The sequence below is a fragment of the Babylonia areolata genome, chromosome 29 (genome assembly GCF_041734735.1).
Source record: "Babylonia areolata isolate BAREFJ2019XMU chromosome 29, ASM4173473v1, whole genome shotgun sequence".
NCBI lineage: Eukaryota > Metazoa > Mollusca > Gastropoda > Neogastropoda > Buccinidae > Babylonia > Babylonia areolata.
In genome coordinates this window covers 36,261,648-36,277,821 of record NC_134904.1, presented here as the reverse complement: position 1 = coordinate 36,277,821, position 16,174 = coordinate 36,261,648, and the positions used below count along the sequence as shown (strand labels likewise).

Genomic DNA, 16,174 nt, shown 5'->3' with positions numbered 1-16,174 from the left:
GATACATCAGACATTAAGATGCCACTTACATTTTTTATTTTTTTATGTTTTGATATATTTACTTATTTATTTTGTTTAATTATTTCACTTCAATATTCTACACAAACACATCGGCTTGCAAGGCCTTGCCAGCATGTTGGGTCTTTGCATAGGTTAGGCATCTGCTCTCTTTTTTTCTTTTTTCTTTTTGTCTTTAACTCTCTCCATACGAACGGCGAAAGAGACGACGTCAACAGCGTTTCATCCCAATTACCATCATCAAAATATTGCAAGCGGAACGCTCTTATACTGAAGAGGTGAATGTTGACAAAGAATACCACAGTTCTGACGACGGAAGCTAAATGTTGGGTCATTCAGACACCCACTGGACATCCGAGGATTCTGTGTAGAGGAGAAGAGTGGACTGGCTGTACTGAGTGAGTTAAGGAGATGTGGTGTGGCATAGAATGATCAGTCCACACATTTTGAGCCCTCAATAAAACTGAAATTGTCAGCAGGATATCTGTAAAAAGGTGTGGGCAGATTCCAGAAATTTCGTGGACAAATCAGCTGTGTACTAAGGAAAAAAGGAATTAGGTTTTTGGTGCTGATTCAAATCCTTATGAGGGATCCTGGGATTAAAAAAAAAAAAAAAAAATTTTTAAAGAATTTTTTGTCACTGGTAGATACGGCTAAAAAGGAAGTGTAACGCATGTATGGTTCCACCTATGGAGACATTTACCTTCACCATTGCACATAGGTGAAATCATTCAACCCTAGCATTCGAAACCAAGTGCTTGAGGAGACTACTACACATCTCCTACAAGGAGCACAAGACCAATGACTATGTGCGGAACCTGGTCAGCAACCTTGTTGGGCCCCAAGAACCACTGCTGGCGACTGTCAAACGACGGAAGATGGCATGGTTTGATCACGTCATACGACATAACACCCTCTCCAAAACCATCCTGCAAGGGACTGTAGAGGGAGGGCACAGACAGGGGCGGCAGAGAAAGAGCTGGTCCGACAACGTCAACGAATGGACCAAAATGACGATGCCAGATCTCCTCACGACAGCTGCCAACAGAACGGCGTGGCGAGCTATGACATCTTCCTCATGTCCCCGCAACGACCCCAGCGGTCGAGGGAATGAGTGAGTGAGTGAGGGAGTTTATAGCATTGGCAGGCATCCATGCCATATTGATGCGGACAAAACGCAGAAGATATACTGTTTTTCCTTCCAAAATTGTGTTGATACATCTAGAAATACTGTAGGAGTTAGTTCCCTTCTCCTTATGGTTTATGCATATACAGGAATGTGGAAAACATTGTAATGAGACAAATTTTGACACCAGAGCAGCACTCGAGCGCAGGGGTGTGAATAAGTTAAATCTCCATCACTCAGGTCAGTTTTTGCTACTTTAAATTTTAATTTGATGACTTCATCCATCGATAATTTTTTTTTGGTATAACCTCACCAAATGTTATTTGTAAACAACGGGGTAAATAAAACAATAAAATTGTCAAAACAAAAAGAATAGGTAAGACACAGTATGGGTAAGTTTTCAGACATTATCAACTCTTGTTTATACTGTTATTGTTCAAGACAAAGGACATTTTTGTTCTGGGGAAAAAAAAAAAAAAAGCTAGCCAGACAACTGCTCACTATTAGGAGAGGTGCATGCCTTTCAGAATGCTCACCATTGTGGGGTTATGTTGCCCTCCTGAATGTTGTTGATTCTCGTCGATTCTTTGATAGCTACAGCTGTATTTGGTGTACCTTTCCGTTGTGTGTGGTACTGATACTGTGTTTGAAACAGGCAGACTTTGATGCGTAGTTGTGTTAATCCTTTGTTGAAAAGTGGGAAAGTGCATTGTGTGATTGTGTTATGACCTTGCATTGTTGTTGGGGAAGGGGGGGGGGGGGGGGGGGGGGGTTGTGCAGTTGCTGATTGTGCTATATTGACTTGCATGGGTTTGATTGTGTTCATGTGTGTATATTTAGCATTGGTGTGTGATGTGTATACGTCTATACTCTGTGTGTGTGCGTGTGTTTATGAACACGCAAGTTTGATATTCTTGTGTCGGAGTGCTCCAATCTGAGCAATATGGTTATGATGTGCACAAAAATCCCTTTCACACGTTGCCTTGTCTAGACTTGGCAAGTTTACACCAATGACGTATGTGTGACAATTTGTGTGAATTTTTTTTAAAGAAACGGATGCAACTTAGACTTCCATATAATGATCATGGATGGTGAGAAAGCATTCTTACATGACCCTTTCAGAAAAAAAAAAAGGCATGTACAGAAGATAAATTACTGGTAATTAGGATAGGACACTCTTTTGTGTCAGTTTCTCTCTTTTTCTTTTTTTAATCCCCTACTCTTTGGAGTCTTCTCATTGCTTCTACTGTTTGTTTTTTTATATTATGAAAAATCCCATAATTTTGTGCCTGCATGCATCACCTGTTACGATTTAAAATTCAGAATTCAGCTGGCAATGGATCTGTATTTCAGCACCATTATGTAGCGACATGCATGCAACACCAAGGATGATTGTTATTTGCTTGTGCTAAAAATGCTAGTATCGAGATCCACCCTCAGATCCATTGAAAAATTAAATGGGGGTGTGGGGGAGGAGACAAAAAAAATAAAGGAATGGGGGAGATCACTCAGTATACCAAACACAGGGATGTACAACAATTTATGATTATGCCACTTACTTCCGTACAATCAGGGCTTTCAGACACCTTTTTCGGTCTGTCCATGTTTGAAATTAATAACCACCTCAGGTGTTGTCCTTTGCTGGTCAAATATACATCCATGCCCCTGCTCCTCACCTGCTCTCTTCTTCCTGAAGAAGACAGACATCATGAGGAGTATGGTGGAGGCAGAGATGCAACCCTCAGTCACAGAGGATAACATGCCCAGCATGGAGGTCAGAACATCCAAGGTGGAAGTTGTGTGCAAAGCCAGATTGTTGTCTCCCCCTTCATTTCAACGTTTGAGTGTGGTCTGGGTGCTAGCTAGTCCTAGGAGGCAATTCAGGCTACTTTCACACTAAGCCCAGCCACTTGCCGACAGCAACTGGCCGAGAGTTGTGCAAACTTCATTTTGCACTTTCCTGCCATGTATGTCGTAGGTGAGTGTTCACACTGGCAACCAGCCGTCTCCAGCCAGTTTTTTGATTGTCTTGTGTTGACAGATGAGATGGATGGCTGTACAAGGGACAGATCTTTTCAATGGTACTAGTAGCGTGAATTGCAATATTATTCGCTTCTTCCATCTGAAGAGCGCCATATTGTTTCTAGCTGAAAGCAGCTGGTCGTGACAGCAACTGGCTGGGCTTATTGTTAATGTAGTGTTACTGAGATTCGTCCTGTGTTCAGTATTCAGATCCATGCAGTGCATGTAAAGAGCCCAGTTACAGGGGACAACTCCACTCACAGGTTAACAGATACATAGATAGAGGGGGGAAAAGAAAAAAAAAAAAGAAAATAAAGAAAAGCAGCATTGGTCCAGGTTTATGGTAACATGCTCCGCCCCAGACCGCAGTCTGTATTTCACTCACTGAAATCTGTTGTGACAAGTTCAGTTTCATTATTTGGCTTGTCTTTATTCTCACACTGTGACTGTCAATGTGGGCGACTGAACAAGAAGGCAGTGAATCAATGACCATTCCTGTTAATCCTGTTGGTTGCTCATATTGTTGTTGTTGCCATGCAGCCTTAAGTGTCAAGCAATCTAGAGCAATAAAGACATTTTGCAATCCTTTCGTTCATTTGACTGTGGTGTGATGTCTTCTTTGCCCAGCTGCTGTTTGCATCCTGGTCACTGCACTTAGTTTGATGATTGGCCACAAGAAGATAGCTCTACTGTGCTCACAATGTTATCAAATACACGAAGACATGCATCTCCACTCAGTGGCATATAATGCATACTTGTGCACATACACACAGAGCTCAACAAATGCATGTGCTTGGGCAGAAAGACATACACAAGCATGTGCAAAAACACATTACCAGATAGATCCCTTCTGCAGATATGTTACGAGCAGAATAGAAAGAACAAATCAATTAATTTGATAATGATAGAGTTCACAAACACACTGCGTTTCACCACAAAGCATTTATTCTTCACAAGTTCACAGACGCACTGTGTTTCACCACAAAGCATTTATTCTCCACAAGTTCACAGACGCACTGTGTTTCACCACAAAGCATTTATTCTTCACAAGTTCACAGACACACTGCGTTTCACCACAAAGCATTTATTCTTCACAAGTTCACAGACGCACTGTGTTTCACCACAAAGCATTTATTCTCCACAAGTTCACATATATTCATATTCAGCACACAAACATTCCGCATATTTGATTCTTTGTTAGAACCATTTTCAGTCAGCCACCTTGAAACAGAAATAACATTAGGGTCACATTCACCACATTCTTCATTCTCCACTCTAAAGGAGTAAGCCTCCTTAAAATGGTAAGCAACTCTTCCTTCGTTCAACATGCAGTACAAACTCTTCAGTGATGACTTTGCAGGCTCCTGCATCATTTTCTCACATCAATCAGTACACTTAACTGGTACTGAGGCACTGATTCAAGATGTATCGTGCAGATTCTTGATGCACATAACTGTTATTAATGGGCAGAAGTGCTAGCACTTTTATTTTTTATTTGCTTCCCCATCATTCACACCACTGCAGTGACTTTTCTCCAACACCACTCATTCCAAGTCGCCCCATACACCACCACACAGGGTTCATCCGTCTCTATCCTGGCTTCAGAAACCCAAAGGGAACCATCAATATTACGTCACCAGGAGGTCACACACCAGATGAGACTCAGCACTGCTGCTGAGTTACTTTGGTGGTGTTCAGTCGTGCCTGTTGTGATTCACCATACTGAGGACACCACCTGCAAAGTCCCCTACTGACATCAATAATCCCTTAGCCACAGACCCAGACTGAGTAAGTGCCCCCCTACCCCCACCCCCGCCCCAACCCAGAGTGCAGACCGCGATCACATCTGTCCAACAACAGTCACGCATGACCTAGCACTATCAAACACAATGATCATTCCTCTTCCCCAGCACAAACGTGCCCCCAGCTTGAAACAATTATTTGATGTCATATACTGTATCATGTCAAACATGTAAAGCAGCAAAGTCCATGTGTGCTCTAGCCCAGCCCTCGTATCTATCCTTGATGCCGTCACTGCACCTGTTGCTCAGGGTCAAGGGCTTTCTGACACAGGCGCGCCAGCAGTCCCGACATCTGCAGCAGTGACTGCACCCCTTCCGCTATCCTCATGTGAGTGTGTCCTATTTCCTGGAAATTTGAGACCAACAACAACAGTGTTAATGATAATGAACAACTAACTGCCGTACTGTACCAAAAACATTAATATTAGGCACAACATGAACAATAGACACTCTATACCAATAACAATAATGTTACTTTATTAATGGAATATAACTGCTCTGGATAATAATAATAATAATAATAATAAAACTGAAAAAGTGACAATCACGCTATACTGACAACAATACAATAATATTGAGCCTCAGAACACAACTGCTTCAAACCACCATTTACTTGCTGCATTGTTCTGAGAATAATAATGCTACACCTTGGCAATGTAACTGCTTCAAACCGCCATTTCCTTATCTCCAGAAAGAAAGCGTCACACCAACTATAAAATTATGGCACTGCATCAGCAACACAAATACTCATATCACCTGGATTTTTTTTTTTTCTTCTGCTCCCCTTTTCTTCACCCCCTTCCAGACCTCGTGTACTTGTTTGGGTGACTGTCTTTCAGATGAGATGATAAACTAAGGTCTGAAGTGGAGGGATGGCCTAGAGGTAACGCGTCCGCCTAGGAAGCGAGAGAATCTGAGCGCGCAGGTTCGAATCACGGCTCAGCCGCCGATATTTTCTCCCCCTCCACTAGACCTTGAGTGGTGGTCTGGACGCTAGTCATTTGGATGAGACGATAAACCGAGGTCCTGTGTGCAGCATGCACTTAGCGCACATAAAAGAACCCACGGCAACAAAAGGGTTGTTCCTGGCAAAATTCTGTAGAAAAATCCACTTCGATAGGAAAAGCAAATAAAACCGCACGCAGGAAAAAATACAAAAAAAATGGGTGGCGCTGTAGTGTAGTGACATGCTCTCCCTGGGGAGAGCAGCCCGAATTTCACACAGAGAAATCTGTTGTGATAAAAAGAAATACAAATACAAAACTCACCTTGATCTGCTTGTTCTACTTCATCTGTGGGCTGCGACTCCCACATTCACTCGTATGTACACGAGTGGGTTTTTACATGCAGGACTGTTTTTACCCCGCCATGTAGGCAGCCATACTCCGTTTTCGACAGTGCGCATGCTGGGTATGTTCTAGTTTCCATAACCAATCGAATGCCGACATGGATTACAGGATCTTTAACGTGCGTATTTGATCTTCTGTTTGCATGAACACATGAAGGGGGTTCAGGCACAAGCAGGTCTGCACATATGTTAAACCTGGGAGATCGGAAAAACCTCCACCCTTTAGACACCAGGCGATGTTACCGAGATTCAAACCTGGGACACTCTGACTGAAACTCCAATGCTTTAATCACTCGGCTACTGTGCCTGTCAACTCACCTTGATAAATTCCAGCTTAAGAAACTCTGGCATCGTGTGGTTCTTGCAGACCCTGAAGACGATGGTGATGATGTCCTCCGCAGAGTACCCCAGGCGCCAGAGGTGGGCCATGACCTTGTAGGCCTCCTCGATGTTGCCGCCCACACAGTGCTGCAGCATGTCCTTGATCAGCACCGGGTGAGGCTCGTCACACACCTGGCACACACACACACACATACACACACGTTATACATTCTTCCGTCTAATATCTGTTACCAGTGAAAAGATGTTAGACTAAAAAGAAAGAAAGAAGAAAATTCATTCTTATGTAATACATTCTTAAGGATGTGAATCCCAGGCCAAGTCCCTTTCACAGAGGGAGACACACACACAGACATAATCACAGACATAAAGAGGGAGACACACACACAGACATAATCACAGACATAAAGAGGGAGACACACACACAGACATAATCACAGAGGGAGACACACACACAGATATAATCACAGAGGGAGACACACACACAGACATAATCACAGACATAAAGAGGGAGACACACACACAGACATAATCACAGAGGGAGACACACACACAGACATAATCACAGAGGGAGACACACACACAGACATAATCACAGACATAAAGAGGGAGACACACACACAGACATAATCACAGAGGGAGACACACACACAGACATAATCACAGAGGGAGACACACACACATACATAATCACAGACATAAAGAGAGCGACACACACAGACATAATCAGAGGGACACACACACACAGACATAAAGAGGGAGACACACACACAGACATAATCACAGAGGGTGACACACACACAGACATAATCACAGAGGGCGACACACACACAGACATAATCACAGAGGGAGACACACACACAGACATAAAGAGGGAGACACACACACAGACATAATCACAGACATAAAGAGAGCGACACACACAGACATAATCAGAGGGACACACACACACAGACATAATCACAGAGGGAGACACACACACAGACATAATCACAGAGGGAGACACACACACAGACATAATCACAGACAAAAAGAGGGAGACACACACACAGACATAATCACAGACATAAAGAGGAAGACACACACACAGACATAATCACAGAGGGAGACACACACACAGACATGATCACAGAGGGAGACACACACAGACATAATCACAGAGGGAGACACACACACAGACATGATCACAGAGGGAGACACACACACAGACATAATCACAGACATAAAGAGGGCGACACACACACACACAGACATAATCACAGACACACAGATTAGAAAGAAAACAACAAATGACTTGCTATCTATGCAAGTAACTGGTAACTGGACAGTTTAAAAAAATTTTTTTTTTTAGTAACATTTAAAATAAGAAAATAATTTTTAAAACATTACATTTCGAACAGAAAACAAAACAAAAACCAACCCCCCACCCCCAACCCCTCCAAAACCCCTGTGTGCTTACCTTGAAAACATTGTCACTATTGACATGACCAAAACCTTGGAATGTGGACTGCAAGTTGTTGACAGCCTGAAAATGAGTAAATAACTGCTGGAATCACACACCACTTTTAGCACAGCATGAAAAAAAGAAAAAAAAAAAAGAATTACATGAGGAATGGTTTGGACTATCAAATCATGTTGCTTATAATGAATAAACAATGAGGCCAGGAGAACAAATGATTAACCTCTTGACTGCGCTGTTGACGTACGGCGTACGTCATGAAATGCCGCTCACCAGTGCTGTATTGACGTACACTGTAAGTGGACCTGGACACTGTTGCACAGCCTTGACAGTGTGTGTAGTTAATCACAACAGTCACAAGAAAGACTGGTTGATATCTGGTTGATGTTGTAGCACCTACATGTTGGAATGACAGTCCCCCCCCTTTTTTTATTGCATTTTATGGAGTTTTTGTGTCAGATTGACTCATTATTTAAACATGTGAGTATTTAAAAATAAATTTTGGTTCATTTTCCTTTCATTTGATAGAAATTTTTATGCACTTATCTTCAGTAATTTTTGAAATATAAGCAAATTAAAATCATTGGCATGTTTTTCTTGTTTTTCTGGAAATTTTCTCAGTATTGGTAATAGCAAAACGTACTAGCAGTGAAGGGGTTAACAAATATATCAACAAACAGTAAACAGTGGTAACTCTCCCCATTCACTTATGTGCCCGCTGAATTGTTAGCATAACCGACACTGACTTGAAGTTGTGCCCCTTGTGAATGGAGAGAGTTACCACTCTTTACTATGTATTAATCATGTTGCTTTTCACCCAGCGAACCACAAAGGGGCCATTTCAGGGATGAATACCTATTACCATGGAGAAGTGTATTTGGGTTATTTGTTTATTTTCATTTCCTTTTCACATTCACACTGTTAAGGTGGACTTCTTCTTCTTCTTCGTTCGTGGGCTGCAACCCCAAGTTCACTTGTATGCACACGAGTGGGCTTTTATGTGTATGACCATTTTTACCCCGCCATGTAGGCAGCCATACTCCGCATTTGGGGGTGTGCATGCTGGCTATGTTCTTGTTTCTTTAACCCACCAAACGCTGACATGGATTACTGGATCTTTAACGTGCGTATTTGATCTTCTGCTTGCATATACACACGAAGGGGATTCAGGCACTAGCAGGTCTGCACATGTGTTGACCTGGGAGATCGTAAAAATCTCCACCCTTCACCCACCAGGCGCCGTCACCGTGATTCGAACCCGGGACCCTCAGATTGACAGTCCAATGCTTTAACCACTCGGCTATTGCGCCCGTCATGATGAGCATACACATACAGACACAACATAAACACAAACATGATTAGCTAAGCATCATCACGCAAGACCATGATTAGTAGTGATTACCCTGGCCTCGTGACTGATAGGTCTAGAGCGTCTGGGTAATGTTACGACAGGAAAGCCTGTGACCATACTGTGTAGTCCAAAATGAACTCCTCGGAACAATTTTGACGTTGGCGTAACATCGGAACAAACTGCGATCGAGCAAAATAAAATACGGCGAAATCGTAACACTTGGCATCTCTGGATACACAAAATGCACACGACACCATCAGGCCACCAAACAATGAGAATTACTGCCTGGTCATTGGGGGTAGACTTTAGGACCACACCCACATTTTGCTTACCTGTCTCATGTCTCCCTGAGCAGTGAAAATGATGGCTTCCAGCCCATCGTCTGTGTAGCTGACCGACTCCTGTTCGCAGATCTTCAGCAGGCGAGCCAGGAGTTGTGAATCGCTCAGCTTTGAGTAGCGCAGCACTGCACAGCGTGACTGGATTGGTTCTGAAAAGGAAAAGAAAGGGCTCCATTCCTTCAGTGACCTCAGGCACATTTATTCACCAAACTGTTTTTAAAATGTTGGAGGAGGGGAGGGTTGGGGTGGGGGTGGCGCTTGGCTTTAATTGTACATTTGTGTATATTCTTATCATATTATAAGTAATATACAGTGAACTAGGCCACCAAACTGACCAGTGCACAATATAAAATTTTCTTTTTTCTCAAACTTGCTACACCATCTATTATCAAAAGATAGAAGCATCACAATATAGATAACAGTTTGCAGTCTTGGAGTATTTATCAGTCTGCAAAAATACATAGTGGATATTGTATGAGAGTGTTAGAATAATGGATAAGAGTGTAAGTATGCACGACTGTGCCATATACACATATAAGCACATGTGTAAGAGTGTTTAAAAGGAAATTTTCTATCTAAAATTACGTTTAAATAACATACTTACCGTGACCCAACTAGTGCAGACTCCGGCAGGGGTCTGATATTCCTGTCCTGTGCAAACTACTATCCGCCTATGCGGAGAAAATGAGAGAACTACGGCCGATAACCTCCTGGAAGTAGGTAACGCCAGGCATTTCTGCTTCCAAATGTGTGAAAAATCAACAGATCTGTCATCTTGACAAAGTGAAACAGCGGAATTCAATGCATTCCACCTGGCACAGCTGCTGAATCAAGAAATCATCACACACTTACACAAACAATGATACGCATGCACAAAGACACCATCCAAGCTTCTGTTCCTCTGTCACCCAGTTTATTTCCCTGACTCAATGTCTGTCTCTCCCACACCATCTCTCTCTCTCTCTCTCTCTTATACTTCCACCTGCCCACTCTCTCTCTCTCTTGATCTCCTCCCTATGTCAGAACGAGAGAGACAGAGGAATTGAGCAATGCAAGCACACACACACACACACACAAATGGCACACACAAAAAAACATGACACACACACAACACACACAAACACAGTCACGCACACACAAACAGGCACACCAATATTCTCTCCACTCTGTTTCAACAACTCACCAATGATTTTCTCAGAGGAGTTGCAGGCGAGGGCAAAGCGTGTGGTCTTGGAGTAGATCTCCATTGTTCTGCGCAATGCTTGCTGTGCGCCATCAGTCATACTGCAACATCAACCATAAATCACGCCGTAAAATTAATAATACTGCACAGCAACATTAACCATACATCACACTGCAACAATCATAAATCAGACTGCAATGTCTTTAATCACAAATCAAGCTGAAACATGAACCATAAAATTTATTGCAACATCAATTATAAATCATGCTGCAACAATTCTAAACTGTAATGCAACGTCAATCATAAATCATGCTGCAACAATTACAAATCAGGCTGCAACATCCATCATAAATTGCACAGCAATGTCAATCACAAATCAGGCTGCAACATCAATCATAAATCACACATCAATGTCAATCACAAATCAAGCTGCAACATCAATCATAAATCAAGCTACGACGTCAATCACAAATCATGCTGCAACCTGAAAAAAACAATCATACATATAATGTACTGTAACCCCAACAACAGCAATAAATTTAAAGTGCTACACTATGACATTTGCTATAAACTCCTAAAAAAAAAGAAAAGAAAAAAAAGAAGTCATTCACCTACTTGGATTCTGTGGGCTAGTTATTATTAGTAAAAGTTCTATCATCATTATCATTATTATGATCGCTGTCTATATCATCATCAACAATCCACAATGTTTTACACTCCTGTTGAAACTGAAAAGACCACATCCTGGGTGAATAAAGTATGACTAAGCGCAGTCATATTTCTCAACATAAAATAAGACAGGCCTTTGACACTGACCATTCTATCAATTTCTTGTTAGAGGACTATGAAAAAAAAAAAAATCCACTTCAACACAAATAGTATTTACCTTTTGCACACCAAATACACCTTGATATATATAAAACATATATATACACATATCTCTATATATCTACATATCTATACATATATAATTGTTGGCATTGTTGGGGACTCTAGATGAGTAGCATGGGAGTATGGTACAGACAACAGGGCAGCAAAAACAAACGAAAGAACTTCTACCACTTTCACTGTTCCTGTCCCCAGGCCCTGATGGGTGCAGCAATCAAGTGGTTAAAGCGTTGGTTTTGCAATCTGGGTTTGAGTCTTGTTAATGGCGCCTGGTGGGTATAGGATGGAGATTTTTCCGATCTCCCAGGTCTACGTATGTGCAGACCTGCTACTGCCTGAACCACCTTCGTGTATATACACATACAGAAGAATAAATATGCCCATGAAAGATCCTGTAAACGATGTCAGCGTTTGGTGGGTTATGGAAACAAGAACATACCCAGCATGTACCTTCTCGAAAACAGATTAAGGCTGCCTACATGGCAGGGCAAATAAACAAAATGGTCATACACATAAAAAGTTGTATGTCTGTATGAGTACATTACGTGTGCTTGACTGAAGCCTGATTGAATGACACAGGAAATGAATGATGAGCACCCAATGGCAGCTGTCAGCTCTACCCAGGTAGGCAGCCTGTTGTGCAAATGACTCCATTTTTGTAAAGCACTTAGAGCTTTGTCTCCAACCGAGGATAGGCACTACCTAAGTATCCATATCCATCGCTCTTTCACTGCCAAAGCACTCTCACCTGTCGGCTTCATCCAGAATGATCACTTTGTGTCGTCCTTTCGGCAGCGTCACTTTTTGTTGGGCAAACATCTTGATCTTGTTTCGTACGACGTCAATGCCTCTGCAAAAATGACATGCTTCAGTGTTATGTGTTACCAGACGTGAGAATGTAGTGTGAATAAGTAAATGAGAGTAAAAGTGAGTGAAACTGAGTTAGCGTTAGAGTATGTGTGTGTGTGTGTGTGCGTCTGTTCGTATGTGTGTCTTTTGACTGCTCTGAATTTTCAATAACTTTGAAATAAGTGATTTAAAAAAAAAAAAAGAAAATTCTTTTTCTTCATTGTTATCAATTCTTATCAATGGAGGACAGTGGGCACAAGTGTGTAAACACGTGTGTGTGTGTGTGTGTGTGTGTGTATGTGTGTGTGTGTGTATGCACATGTATGTATGTATGTGTGCATATCTACGTTTGTGTGCATTTGCACACAGGCATGTAAGAATGTTTCTGGAATTAAAAAAATATTTATGCTTGCACAATGTGCAGACTGGGTTATGCAACGTGTGAAGTAGTAAGTTGTCTTTGTTGCATTGCATTGTGTTGCGTATAGGCAAGTGTGCGAACATTTGTGCGAAAACCATGCTTGACAATGTTTGCAGACCTTTGTTAAGTGTCAGGTGAGTGCATGTATTACTGGAACAGAGATCATAATGGGACACAAAGAAACAGACTTGAAAAAGTACAGTAATAGACATGTATCAGAGCTGGTGTGTTGTGTATTACTGGAACAGAGATCATCATGGGACACAAAGAAACAGACTTGAAAAAGCACAGTAATAGACATGTATCAGAGCTGGTGTGTTGATAAATATAAATCATTTCACATTCATTACACAGCTGCACTGTCACGGTGTCAGCCATGCCTACCTGTCGTTTGACGCATTCAGTTCTAGAACAGCCTCCTTGAAGGATGACCCCAACAGTGCTCTTGCCAAACACAGAATACTGGTTGTCTTTCCAGTTCCTGGCGGACCCTGAGATCACCAGGATATCTAACTTCAGTCAGACCATCCTTCACAGCACACGGCATCAATACGTTTGGCACAAAATCATGAATCTTAGATAATACTGAATCAGATCGGATACTGACAATCAAGAACAGGCCTTACCTACTTTCTGTTTACACACACACACACACACTCGCACACACACTTATAAAATACTGAACACTGAATCGGATACTGATGTTAGTGATAATCAAAAACATGCCTTACCTATTTTCTATTTTCACACACACACATGCACACACAAATACATTCTCTCTCTCTTTGAAGTCTTTCTCTCCCTCTCTCTGTGTCTTCTCACACACAAATTCATGACACATTATATATTTTATAAAGCTGCTCACATACATGCCTCTCTCATATATTAAGGTTTCCAAGATGCATTCCTTACAAACACACTGGGAACTGGAAACCAGTTTTACCACAAAAACTTTTTTTTTCACAAAAATACAAAAACAAAGTCTTACAACTTACATAACTTTTCAAGTTACAACTCCACAGTTATAGTTTTACAACAAAAAAGCCTGAATATAAGCAGAAGCACAAGTATCAGAGCACTGCTTACAGCGATGATGACATTCGGGACATTGCCTTCCCTGGCAAACACCTCCAGGCGACTGACTGTCTCCTCGTTGCCAACCACGTCATGCAGCTTGGTGGGTCGGTACTTCTCCACCCTGCCACACAAAACATCATCACACGTTCACGAAACTGACCCCACAGTTATTATCCCACCTACCGCTCTTGTCACAGATAAAAACACTGCACATGAGCCTGTACACATGCACACTCAAACAAACACATTTAAATTAAATATATATCCCCCCTCTGAACCCTCCCTCACCCCTCTAGCGAGCTACATACACATGCACGAACTCTTACAGTCATCCATCACACACACACACACACACACACACACAGAGATACAGTGACACACACACGCACAACACACAATGGCGTGCGCGCGCACACACAAAAAAACCCGCAGTCACACAACCACCATTTCGAACAGCAGCTGAGAAGGGCCGGGGGCGTATCGGTAGATGGAGTATCGAGCCACCCGCATTAAAATGTCCAGTTTGATTGTTACTGTCCAACTAACCATGGCGCTGTTTTGCAAAAAGGGTTACCAAAATCTCATCCTTTACAAGCAGTGAGACTGTCAGTATCACACTCACAAAGAAAGACAGTCACAGCAAAACATGAAGATCAAAATGTAACCAATAAGTGCAATAATTTAGGACGCTGGAGTAAGACATTACAGTTACATCTAATACATGTACATTACATTTACAATATGCAGTGTTTTATAGTTTTTGAATCGTTGTTTGACTCGATAGCTACTTTCGTCTGCTGCTGACTTCCTCTTTCTAAAACCGAATATCTGGACACAAAACATACTGTACCATGGCATTTCGTAGCTTGTCTTCTTGGAAGAACTCTCGGCATTTGTCTTTTTTGACTGAGAAGCCTCAGGGGCTTTTTCTTCGGCAACATTTGTATCAACTTCCATCTCTTCTACTCCCGCCATCTTTTCTCAAACACCGCGAAGACGAATCTGTTAGAATGGCCTCCCTTGGAACCTCCTTGGCGGTTCATTCCGTTCACGAGCTATGAACACATGGTGTGCATGCCGAGTGTGTGTGTGTGTGTGTGTGTGTGTGTGTTACTCGATCGATCTCTCTGCGTCTGTCTCCCGGCCACTTTGGGAGAGAGAGAGTAAAAGTAAGAATCTTTGCTGACCATACAGCGTATCCACCATAACAGCACTGCGGCTGTCGACATGCAACACTGAGCTTCAGCAAGGCCTGCAAAACTTCGAGATACGGGGGAAAAAATTGGACATGGTCTTCCATCCTGACAAATGCACCACACTCCAAGTCACAAGAAACGAAAACCCCATTCTAAGTGATTACAAACTCCATGGCCACACCCTAGCGACTGTACAAACAGCAAAGTACCTGGGAGTCGCCCTCCAGGCAAACATGGAATGGGATAAACACGTGAACAACATAGTGGCAAAAGCAGGACGTACCCTAGGATTTCTCCGTCGAAATCTCAAGACAGCCTCTTCCAGGCTCAGAGAGAAAGCCTACCTGGTATTTGTGCGACCACTCCTGGAGTATGCTAGCTCAGTATGGGACCCCTATCTTGAGAGTGACATAATTCAGATGGAAGCCATCCAAAGAAGAGCAGCCAGGTTTGTCACAAATCGATACCACAGAACAGCCAGTGTGACAGATGCTGGAAAGGCTGGGACTCTGGTCATCTCTGCAGCAACGAAGACAGGCAGCACGACTCGCCATGCTGTACAAAATACACCATGACCTCAGTGGCTCGAGTCGACAGAACTAAGCTGAAACCCCTTCCAGAGCGTAGTCGCAGAGGCCACAACCAGCAGTTCCAACGTATCTCAACCCAGGGCGCCAACAGATACAGGCACTTTTCCTTCCTGCCTCGCACCATTCGGGAATGGGACCAGCTCCCACAGTTCATTGTGGATGCT

General features: G+C 42.5%; 1 protein-coding gene across 1 annotated transcript; it reads right to left on the bottom strand.

The window, feature by feature from the left end:
- Positions 1–4,198: 4,198 nt before the first annotated feature.
- On the bottom strand, positions 4,199–15,214 carry LOC143302322 (replication factor C subunit 2-like). Its single transcript, XM_076616937.1, has 9 exons — positions 15,075–15,214; positions 14,234–14,345; positions 13,532–13,638; positions 12,626–12,727; positions 10,990–11,090; positions 9,798–9,955; positions 8,115–8,180; positions 6,635–6,829; positions 4,199–5,314 (listed from the first exon to the last, which is right to left on the bottom strand). The coding sequence occupies exons 1-9, from the start codon at positions 15,197–15,199 to the stop codon at positions 5,198–5,200; spliced, it is 1,083 nt and encodes a 360-aa protein (XP_076473052.1). The 5' UTR covers positions 15,200–15,214; the 3' UTR covers positions 4,199–5,197.
- Positions 15,215–16,174: the final 960 nt, after the last annotated feature.